General features: G+C 49.4%; 1 protein-coding gene across 1 annotated transcript in view; it reads right to left on the bottom strand.

The window, feature by feature from the left end:
* LOC126542910 (uncharacterized) overlaps nucleotides 1–5,181 on the bottom strand; it is an 89,127-nt gene extending 83,946 nt beyond the window's left edge. Inside the window, exon 1 of the mRNA XM_072286244.1 lies at nucleotides 4,732–5,181. Coding sequence (XP_072142345.1) covers nucleotides 4,732–4,735 — 4 coding nt within the window. The 5' untranslated portion in view covers nucleotides 4,736–5,181. The remainder of the gene's footprint in view (nucleotides 1–4,731) is intronic.
* Nucleotides 5,182–12,453: the final 7,272 nt, after the last annotated feature.

The raw sequence follows: 12,453 nt of genomic DNA on the forward strand, positions 1-12,453 counted from the left end.
AACACAGATTGAGTTTTTATATATAAGTTGTTTTGCTGTGCTGAAAGTCTATTTACAGCGAAGCTGTATACCTCTACCCTCCAACGTAATTTTCGTGTCGTAAGCGAAAAACTCCCCATACGTGGGCGGATCCCGGAGACAGTGCAATGGAGGGACGACCCGCATCGTAGGTGAAGCAGGCTTTAAGCACTTCCCATGCGTGGGCCGATCCCGAAGATAGTGAAAAGCAGGGCCGACCCGAGGCGGAGGTGAAGCAGGCGTTAAGCACTCCCCATACGTGGGAATGGAGGAAGCCTAAAAGCAGTGAAGAAGAAACTACGAATAGGCAAGAATCAGATGTATGCGTTAAGAGACAAAGCCGGCAATATCATTACTAATATGGATGAGATAGTTCAAGTTGCTGAGGAGTTCTATAGAAATTTATACAATACCAGTGGCACTCACGACGGTAATGGAAGAGAGAATAGTCTAGAGGAATTTTAAATCCCACAAGTAACGCCGGAAGAAGTAAAGAAAGCCTTGGGAGCCATGCAAAGGGGTAAGGCAGCTGGGGAGGATCAGATAACAGCAGATTTGTTGAATGATGGTGGGCAGATTGTTCTAGAAGAACTAACCACCCTGCATACGCAATTCCTCATGACCTCGATCATACCGGAATCCTGGAAGAACGCCAACATAATCCTAATCCATAAGAAAGGGGACGCCAAAGATTTGAAAAATTATAGACCGGTCAGCTTACTGTCCGTTGCCTGCAAAGTATTTACTAAGGTAATCGCAACTAGAATCAGGAACACCTTAGACTTCTGTCAACCAAAGGACCAGGCAGAATTCCGTTAAGGCTACTCAACAATAGACCATATTCACACTATCAATCAGGTGACAGAGAAATGTGTAGAATATCACCTACCCTTATATATAGCTTTCATTGATTACGAGAAAGCGTTTGATTCAGTCGAAACCTCAGCAGTCATGGAGGCATTACGGAATCAGGGTGTAGACGAGCCGTGTGTAAAAATACTGAAAGATATCTATAGCGGCTCCACAGCCACCGTAGTCCTCCATAAAGAAAGCAACACAATCGCAATAAAGAAAGGCGTCAGGCAGGGAGATGCGATGTATCCAATGCTGTTCACAGCGTGTTTACGGGAGGTATTCAGTAACCTGGATTGGGAAGCATTGGGGATAAGAGTTAATGGAGAGTACCTTAGTAACTTGCGATTCACTGATGATATTGCCTTGCTTAGTAACTCAGGGAACCAATTGCAATGCATGCTCACTGACCTGGAGAGGCAAAGCAGAAGGGTTTGTCTAAAAATTAATCTCCAGAAAACTAAAGTAATGTTTAACAGTCTCGGAAGAGAACAGCAGCTTACGATAGGTAGCGAGGCACTGAAAGTGGTAAGGTAATACATCTACTTAGGGCAGGTAGCGAACGCGGATCCGGATTATGAGGCTGAAATAATCAGAAGAATAAGAATGGGCTGGGGTGAATTTGGCAGGCATTCTCAGATCATGAAAAGCAGGTTGCCATTATCCCTCAAGAGAAAAGTGTATAACAGCTGTGTCTTACCAGTAGTCACGTACGGGGCAATAACCTGGAGGCTTACGAAAAGGGCTCTACTTAAATTGAGGACGACAGAACGACCTATGGAAAGAAGAATGATGGGTGTAACGTTAAAGGATAAGAAAAGAGTAGCTTGGGTGAGGCAACAAACGCGAGTTAATGACATCATGTTGAAATTAAGAAAAAGAAATAAGCATGGGCAGGACATGTAATGAGGAGGGAAGATAACCGATGGTCATTAAGGGTTACAGACTGGATTCCAAGGGAAGGGAAGCGTAGCAGGGGGCGGCAGAAAGTTAGGTGGGCGGATGAGATTAAGAAGTTTGCAGGGACAACATGGCCACAATTATCACTTGAACGGGATTGTTGGAGAAGTATGGGAGAGGCCTTTGCCCTGCAGTGGGCGTAACCAGGCTGATGATGATACGTGGACCAATGCCGAAGATAGTGCAAAGCCGGCCCGACCCACGGCGGAGGTCAAGCAGGCGTTAAGCACTTCCCATACGTGGGCCAATCCCAAAGATAGTGTAGTGACGGGCTGGCCCGCGGCGGAGGTGAAGCAGGCGTTAAGCACTCCCCATACGTGGGCCGAACCCGAAGATAGTGCAATGCCGGGCCAACCCGCATCGTAGGTGACGCAGGCGTTAAGCACTCCCCTTATGTGGGCCGATCCCGACGATAGTGCAATGCCGAGCCGGCCCGCAGCAGAGGGGAAACAGGCGTTAAGCACACCCCATACGTGGGCCGATCCCGAAATTAGTGCAATGCCGGGCCGACCCGCGGCGGAGGTGAAGCAGTCGTTAAGCACTCCCTATACGTGGACCGATCCCGAAGATAGTGCAATGCCGGGCGGACCCACGGCGAAGGTGCAGTTCATCATTAACGGGCCTACATACACAGCTTCGTTGGTCATCGTTCTTCACAGAGTGGAAGTGCACCGAGTTTTTTAATGTTTTTAGATAAGAAAGATGCGCATTACGCCTCAAAACTAATACAAAATATTTCGTATAACTTACGGCAATATTCATTTGTAAAATTGTCGTTATGTCCAGAGGGAAAGTGTTGAAAATCTGCGGGCTTATATTTTTACGCACCCCTGCTAGCCTATATCGCACCCAATGCCTTTCTGGCTCGCTAAATCAAGCGGGCTACGTCAATGAGCAAAACCGGAAGCCGTCCAGGACCTATGTTTGCCGATGTCCTCTTTGTCCGCCGCTCCGTACAGAGTGGAGACAACCGCGGCGTCTACTACGACGTTGCCACGCGAATCGCGGACGCCGTATAGACGCCTTTGGCGGACGCCGTAGGGACGCGTTGCCGGCGCTCGTGTGTCTTGTGCGGGGTATCGCACTGCTTTACTGGCCTTCCCCCAGCTCCCCTGGTCTCTGGTGTTTGCGATAGCAGAGCCACGCATAATTTTCTCACGGTCCTGGTGAATAACTTTCGCCAGCCCGCGCAAACTACCTTCTCGTCGTGCCCGCAGCGCTCCGATCAGAAGTCCTGCACGCTCTGCACGATGATAAGACAGCCGGACATCTCCCGTTTTCCCGTACACTCGCAAGAATACAAAAGAAGTACTACTGGCCGCGCCTGAGCGCCGACGTTGCCTGTTACGTCAAGACATGTCGAGACTGACGGCGACGCAAGACACCACCGACAAGGCGGGCGGGATTACCACAGCTGATCGAGCCTCCTTGCAGACCGTTTCAGCAGATCGGGATGGATTTGCTGAGGCCCCTTCCGACGTCAATATCTGGAAACAAGTAGGTCGTCGTGGCCACAGACTACTTTACCCGCTACGCCGAAACGAAAGCTCTACCTGAAGGTAATACGGCAGAGGTAACCAAATTTTTCGTCGAGAACATCCTGGTGCGACATGGTGGGCCAGATATCCTCGTTATTGACAGAGGAACGGCTTTTTCTCTAAGCTTACTCAAGCCATCCCGCAGTGCAGCCAGATACGTCACCTGAGGACCACTACGTGCCACCCGCAGACGAATGGCCTAACGGAACAACTGAAGACGCTCGCCGACATGTTAGCAATGTACGTCGACGTCGAACTCAAGATGTGGGATGCCGTGCTTCCGTATGTCACCTTTGCTTACAACACGGCAGTGCAAGAAACAACACAGATCACACCGTTCAATGTAGTTTACGGAAGGACCCCTACGACGACTCTAGACGCCATGCTGCCGCACGTCACCAACGAAGAAAATATTGACATCGCAACCTCTCTCCAAACGCTGAAGAAGCACGACTACTCGCCTGCCTGCGCATCAAGAACCAGCAGAGAACTTAGAGCCGGCACTGCAACCTTCGACGGCATTACGTGGAATACCAGCCCGGCGACCGTGTTTGGGCTTGGACCCCGATACGACGACGAGGACTCAGCGAGAAACTATATATTGCGACGCTATTTGGAACCCTACAAGATCATCCGACGCATTGGCGCACTTGACTATGAGGTCGTGCCAGACGGCATTTCGTTATCACAGCGGCACCGTTCGCGACCTGAAATAGTCCATGTTGCGCGACTTAAGCCGTTCTACCAGCGCTAAAGAACTTTGGGACTTTGCATAGCTTAACTTTGGACTTTGATTCTTTGTTGTTTTCTTACTGTTGTTAAATAAGTGACCTTTTGTTTTTCGACCTCCTGTTTGTAACAACGGGATGATGCTTTTTGAGAGGGGGGCATTGACACATGTACTTGTTTACCTTTTTCAGATGACCGCTTTTCACCGTCTATTAAATGTTAACGCTCAGCGCGGGACGCGCCCCCATGTATCGGAAGCTTATAGAAAGTTATCGATGTTTCTATCCGTTGTCTGTTGTCAGCAAAGCTTGTGTAATCTGATTGCATGTGCGACGCGAATTGTAGAATTTTCTGGAAGACACGCAGGCAGCAGCGATTGCTCTGGAACCTTCGATGACTCATGTAATAGAAGCCGACGCGCTTGACCGGCAGATTTTCGACGATCGCCGACTGTGTTTGCCACTATCGCCGTTCTTTGAGTGTAATCTGTTTTTGAGGGCACAGGTTCGCCCGATAAAACGCTACAATTTCGTCATTCTCAGTTTTTCTTCACCGCCACTACTACGTGACAATGCACATACACACCAAGGACGAGAAAAACAAAAGCACTTGTTCATGTAAATAATGTTCTTACTCATTGGAGGGAGGACGCTTGGCGCGTTGAGTCGTGCGGATGTGCTCCGTATGGGCTCCCGAGTTCTTGGTCTTTTCCGAGCGACTTTCTGTACCAGCAGACCCGGACTTGCTCCCACAAGGTCACAGAGAGTGCCTGGAACCCTGCCGCTGTTTTTCGAGGCGCAAGACCCCTTTTTACCCCTTTAGGGGCACTTTCGTTCACCGGCCGCAACTAGTCGAGCTGAGCCTACTTCAGGCCTAGCGCGAGTAGGGGCGCTATCGGCGTCGCCGCCGGCCCCTCGAGCCGTCACCGACGCTGTCGCGATGGAGTATACGCCGTAGACGGAGAAGAAATCTCCCCGGAGGAATATGAAGACCGAAGCCTATGGATACAGGCTGCCATCAAAGCCCATGATCGAGCTCGCCCCAAGCATGGAGACGCCAATGCCCAACAGGATGCAGCTATGACACCGACGGACGCCACCGGCAAGGCCGCCCAGACCAGTGGGGTGAACGCATCGATAAGACGCCGCCCATATAAAAAGAAGCCGATCCCGCGTCTGCCAGAGAGCGACTACAAGATGGTACGCCGGCCGAGAGGCGGACTTCGGCTCCGTGACCACACGGCCACTACACTACTGTACGCCCTGTGCCTGGACATCGCAGTGAACTTTGGGGAAATCAAGCAACACGACCAACTAAGGATCAATCCTTTTAACAACTCCTTTACCGTGAGCACCCCTTCTATGGAACGCGCAGGGAAATACGCGGAAGTACAGCATATCAAAATCCTAGACCAAGTCTACTCGACGTGTGCCTACGTAGCGGCACCGGACAACAGCATCAAGGGGATTGCGTATCACGTTCTAGAACACCAAAGCCACGCCGAGATCATGGACGACATCGTTAAAGTCAACCCACAGCTAGAGATTGTGGACGCAAGAAGGATGGGAAAATCATCAAAAGCACTGCTCATCACTTTCGCAAACACCAAGAGAGTCCCGGACTCCATTCGATTCGGCGGAGGAATCCACAACTGCTACCTCTTCAGACCCAAAGTGGAAGCATGCTACAACTGCAAAAGACTGGGACATCGCTCGGACGTGTGTCCGGAAGAACGAAGAAATCTCTGCTACCGGTGCGGCGATGAGCATCCGGTCCAAGACGAGCCCACGTGCACGCCGAGGTGCATCCTGTGCAAGGGAGAACACTTCACGGGATCCAACCAATGCAAGATCAGATATGAGAGACCGCCCGCCAAGGGAAACAAGAAACGAAGTGGCAAGCCTCAAGTGGAATTTCAGCGACCGGAGGGACAGGGAGCGCAACCTGCGCACCCGAAACGGCAGCAGCAACAGCGAGGCAGAAGCAGATCGAGAAACCGAGCCCAGGGTAACGACCGAGGAAAACGAGACCACTCGGGGTCCTACCCGGCGCTACTGAACGCCTGGCAGGAAGGAGCACCACATCAGGTGAGCGGGACACCGCAATCCTCCCACGAGAGTAATGAAATTAAGGAACTTAAAGCAATCATACAAAAACAGGAAAGAATAATTCAGAAACTAATGAAGGCAATAACGCAACAGCAGCAAGAAAGTAAAACACATATTGCTCAACAACCCGCGATCTTAACACAGGAACCGCGGAGGGCATCCCTTCCCCCGTCAAACGCATCCTCTAGGGCACCCTCCCCTGCAAAAGGGCCACCAGCAAAAAAGAGGTTGATGGAAGACTCAGAGAATCACGAAAAACGGAATCACGAGGAAGTAATGAGCCTATTAAGAACAGTGGCAACGAGATTAGATAAAATTGAGGAAAGGCAAAACAATATTGAAGCAAACATAGAAGCACGCTTCACAGCTATCAGAAACGAGACCAGGGAACAATATAAAACCTTAGCAGAACAAGTAAGAGTCCTTACAAACGCAGCAAAGGCTACAAACGAGCTAGTACAGAAACATGACAATCAACTGGTTAAGGTGATGGGCAAACTCTTTCCGGCCCCAGGACCCATGGCCTCCACCACAGCGCAATCTATCTCCCTCCCTAAAGCCAATCATGGGGAAGGGCCAGATGGAGATAAGAATATGGCAATGGAACTGAAGGAGCTTCCGCGGAAAGCGGGAGAACCTAGAGCTCCACATTCAAAACCTTGAAAAAGAAAAAATTCCCGATGTCGTAGCCCTACAAGAAACCAAGAAAAAAGTAAAGGTTCGGGATTATAAAACATATGAAAACAGCAAGGAAGAAAAACCACTAACGGCCTTCTTGGTCCATAGAAATCTAACTGCAATAGAGCACGAAATTCAATCGAACGGTGCAGACTGCCTCCTGATAGAGGTCATACCCCTAAAGAGAAGCGAGGCCCCGCTCTTCATTCTAAACATATATAGCACCCCCAAGGCGGAATCCTCCCCCATAATAAAAGCCATGAACCAAGCCAGAAAAATCAGTAAAACGAATCCCCTAATAGTAGTCGGAGATATGAACGCACAACACATGGCATGGGGTTACAGAACAAATTTAAAGAAGGGTACTATAGCCTCTGGCAACATGTTCAGGACGAAGGATACACGCTCCTGACAGATCCGCTGGTGCCAACTAGGATAGGGAACAGTGTGCAAGCTAACACATGCCCTGACCTGACCCTATGCAAAAACATAGTAGACGCACAATGGCACAACACGGACGAAAACCTAGGGAGGGACCATTACATTATAGAGACCACTATACCCAGCAGTACGCTCAAGAAGGAAAGAAGAAGGGTGACACGAGTGGTAGACTGGTATAAATTCAGAGAAAGGAGACAGGGTAACGCAGATGGCAAGAAGATTGAAAACCTAAATGAATGGATTCACAAACTATTGAAAGACGCAGAGCACACCACTAAGACGATAGAGATAGCAGCCGAAAACAAAGCCTCTGATAGCAGATTATTACACATGTGGCAGGCACATAATAGCTTACAAAAAAGGTGGATGAAACAAAAACACAACAGAAAACTTAGAATTAGAATAGCCAAACTAGAAAGACAAATCGAAAGTCATTCTCAAAACTTAGTCAAACAACAATGGGGACAAACATGTGATCAAATGAGCGGAAAATTGGGGCTCAAAGACACATGGCATCTTCTGAGACATCTTTTGGACCCAGAAAACAGCAGAACCGCTCACCAGAAGGATGCAGCACGCATAATTCATGCAAGCCCACTTAATGACGAAGAAATGATAACGGAATTACAAAACCGATACCTATGCACAACGAAAAACCTGACGCTTCCCAACTACAGCGGCAACCCCAACCCTGAACTTGACGAAAACATAACGGTAGCAGAGGTAAAGGCGGCCATGCAGAAACTTAGAACATCCTCCGCTCCAGGAGCGGATGGGGTGACGAACAAAATACTAAGAAATCTAGACGAGGACTCTATTCAAGGGATCACGGAGTACTTTAACAAGTGCTGGAAGTATGGGTGGCTGCCAGAGACGTGGAAACACGCCAATGTAACTCTCATACCCAAGCCAGGCAAGAAACTCGAACTAAGCAACCTCAGACCCATATCCTTAACATCATGCTTAGGGAAGCTATTGGAGCACGTGGCGTTATCTAGATTACAAGACCACATGGACAAGCACAATCTCTTTCCGCACACAATGATAGGCTTCCGGCCCAACCTGTCTACGCAAGATATGATGCTCAGGCTTTCGGAAGAGGTAATAAACACAGCGAATAACACCAACACTAAAGCAATAATGGCACTGGACCTCACCAAAGCCTTTGATAATGTCACCCACAATGCCATCATGAATGCCCTCTCCGACTTAAACGTGGGGGAGAGAATATACTCATACGTCAAGGCTTTTCTAACCGACAGAACGGCTCAAATAACATTCGGAAGCTTAAAGTCGGATACACTACAATTAGGAAGCAAAGGCACACCGCAGGGGTCAGTGCTGTCACCCTTCCTGTTCAACATAACCCTCATACCCATGGCCAAGCTTCTTGCCGCCATACCAAACTTATCGTCGGCACTCTACGCAGACGACATCACCCTCTGGACAGTCAGGGGAAGCGAAGGTGATATTGAGAGAACGCTACAGACGGGAGCGAATATAGTGACCGGATGCGCCAGGAGAGTCGGGCTAACGTGCTCGCCACAAAAATCCGAACTCCTAGTTATCAGACACAGACCTAAGAAAAACGATCCCCCGGCACAATTGGATGTTAGGGTTGATGGTACAAAAGTTCCAGAAGTACAAACCTTGAGAATCCTGGGAATGCACATTCAAAGCAACGGGAAAAACACAACTACACTAAACAAACTAGTCGCATGCGTTGGACAAACCAACAGGCTCATAAGACGAATAGCTAACAAATACCAGGGAATGAAAGAAACAGATTTGAGGAGGCTAGTGCAGGCTTTCGTGCTCAGCCGTATAGTATATTCTCTCCCCTATCTCAAACTTCAGGCAGCGGAAAAGAACAAGGTTGAATGCCTCATAAGACAATCGTACAAGGCAGCCCTTCATCTCCCTAAGTATACATCAACAGAAAGGCTGCTAATGTTAGGCATACACAACACGCTTCCCGAGCTAGTCGAGGCGCACAGAATCGCACAGTACGACAGGCTAACAAAAACACCAACGGGAAGACACATTCTAAGGACCTTGGATATCAGGCAAGAATGCATAGGGACGGATGCCGTGCAAATGCCCAGAGACATACACAAGTATCTGAGAATAGATCCAATCCCGAAAAACATGCATCCCGAACACCACGAAGAAACGAGGAAGGCGAGAGCCAAAGCCCTCCACAGGCAATATTCAAACCATAAGGAGGCAGTCTGTACGGACGTTGCAGAGCTCTGTGATCACGATGCCTTTTCGATAGGCGTCGTGGGCATGGACCTAAAACCAATCTCAGCCGCCTCTGTGCGGAGTAAAAAGGCACACGAGGCGGAGGAAGCGGCCATCGCCCTAGCCATTATAAGCACTAAAGCAAACACGATTGTTAGCGACTCGAAGACAGCCGTTCGAAACTTTGCAAAAGGGAGGGTCCACAAACCCGCCAAACAAATCCTAAAACCGCAAAATTTCAACGCCAGACCCATTAGAATCATATGGGTTCCGGCCCACGCGTCGCATCCTGGGAACGAGGCAGCCCACAACTTAGCCCGAGGTTTCGTCAACCGGGCAGTGGGCGAGCCGGTCCTGAGGTCGGCCAGAGACCTTGACCACCTACCACGAGATCACATTATATTACAGAAACAACAGAACGACGCTCCCGCCGCCGGACAAAAGCCTTAATAAACATCAACAAGTGGCCTGGCGGAAGCTACAAACTAACACCTTCCCCAGCCCTTATATATACTCCAAGGCCTACCCAGGAGTCTACACCCCCGAATGTAAGCTCTGCGGGGTCACAAAGGCAGATTTAAAACACATTTTATTCGATTGCGACAATCTAAAACCGAAAAGAGAATGGCATCTCTCTAACGAGCAAGAGTGGGAGGATGCGGTGTCCAGCTCGGACCCAGCGGTTCAACTGCAGGCCGTCAGCTGGGCTCTGGAAGTCGCCGACAGACAGGGCCTCACGACCATAACAGGTGGCACTAGAGGAACTGATCGGACGGCCACCTCACGCACCCTGGAAGCCCACTAAAGCTAACCAAATCTTTTCTGTTGACGAAATAATGTTGTTACCACCACCACCACCACCACTCATTGAACAAGTAAGAAATATGTAGTTGGTTGACCTGTATATGTATTTTTGTGTATTGGGCCAGCTGCTAGCCACATGGGCTATTGGTCCAACTATTTTTGCACGCATTCCTTGAATTGTTTAAATAAAGCTCACTTCTTGATTGATTGATTGATTGATTGATTGATTGATTGATTGATTGATTGATTGATTGATTGATTGATTGATTGATTGATTGATTGATTGATTGATTGATTGATTGATTGATTGATTGATTGAAATAAATCCTCTCCTAACTCTGTAACAGATGCGACACGAACGGGCAGGAGCATCCTATACAAACTTGGGATAACCTATCACAAGCAGCACGGCGACAAAACATCCTTCCCAAGCTCGATCAGGGAAAAGCTCCAGGCGGCTAATCTACCCAAGAACATGCACCCCGAACTCAATCAGGGTCGAAGAGAGAGTAGAGCCAAGGCTTTAAGGCTAAACCCCATGAGCGCGATTTTGTGCGCGACAGCGACGAGCGACGGCTTCGAGCGACGGATCGGGCCGTCGCGTGAACAGATCGCTCGGTCTTGTCGCGCGATCACTCGGTTCTGCAAATCTAGAATTCGTCGCTCGTCGCCCGGAAGTGCTATGAGTGACTAGCCAATAGCGCGAAGCCGGAACTGGATGTACATAACTCAAGTACTTCTGATTGCCGCACGGAACGAGCAAACGATTGAATTTTTATACGTGCGAGGATAAGAACCTACTGTAAGACTTTCACAAGTATTTTATCAAGACTGCAAGTCGGCCTAGTTGGAACAGATTCATCTTAAAACTTATTGTGCGCAAACAAACAGGGACGAAGAATTTCGTCCTTGTGTTTCTTCTATTCTTCGTCCCTGTTTGTTTGCGCACAATAAGTTTTAAAAAAAAGTATTTTATGCTGCTTTTTACAGTAGAACACATCAACTTAAGTTAATAGAGCACGCGTCACGCTAGTTTCGGCGCCTATATTGCTGCCCTCATACCGGCAACACTGGGGAAACGTCGCTCGAAGTCCTCGCTCGCATGGGGTACGACTTGTAGGCGACAAGCGAACGCGACAGCCATCTCCATCGCGTCTCTTGTCGCTGTCGCGCGCAAGATCGCTTGGGTTTATACTTTACTCCAAGCCTTCGACAGGGACAAGGAAGCGCTGTTCGTAGGCGCGGCAGAACACGAGGATCGACGTGCCTTCGCAGTGCCAATCCTCGATACCGACAACCAATTGGTCAGTTCGTGTAGGCTACGCGGCAAAATCCCCGAGATAGCAGAAGAGGTGGCGATAGCCCTAGCCATCGTTAACCGCGGTTGCAGATACGTATTTAGTGACTAGCGGACAGCGGTCAGAAACTATGCACAAGGCAGAATTTCGCCGAAGGCCGAGGCTATACTCAAAGCTAACGCGAAGTATATCACCTCCGAGGAGACGGAGGAATTACACATTATATGGTTCCCGGTTCACACGCCCCCCGACACAACCGTACGCAACTTAAACGAGGAGGCCCACCGCATAGCGCGAGGTATCACATTCCGCGCCCGCGTAGAAGGATCCGCTCTGAGGGATGGAAAGCCAACGGAAGGGTGGACAGAAAGGGACAGAATGACCAGGTACTGTGACATTACAAAACTTTATCAAAAATCCAGGCATGTTTATCCACTCCTAACCCCAAACTCGACAGGGCCCAAGCGGTAGACTGGAGGCAGCTACAAACCAAGACCTTTCCCAACCCCGCTCACCTCAGGAGGATATATTCAGACATCTATTCAGACGATAACTGCAAACTATGCGGCAGGGCTCACGCGTCTCTTAGACACATTCTCTGGGAATGTGAGGTTATAGGCAGAGAAAATGAAGTATCCCCAGATAAAGCTGCGGCGCAGTGGACTGCCGCGCTGCGCAGCTCAAACACTCCGAGATCAACTACGGGCCATCCAGCAAGCCCGTGATGCGGCGAGGAGACTGGATCTCCGAACCTCTTCGCTGGCGGCCAAGGCCCAGGCAACG

The sequence above is a fragment of the Dermacentor andersoni genome, chromosome 2, assembly GCF_023375885.2.
Source record: "Dermacentor andersoni chromosome 2, qqDerAnde1_hic_scaffold, whole genome shotgun sequence".
Lineage (NCBI taxonomy): Eukaryota > Metazoa > Arthropoda > Arachnida > Ixodida > Ixodidae > Dermacentor > Dermacentor andersoni.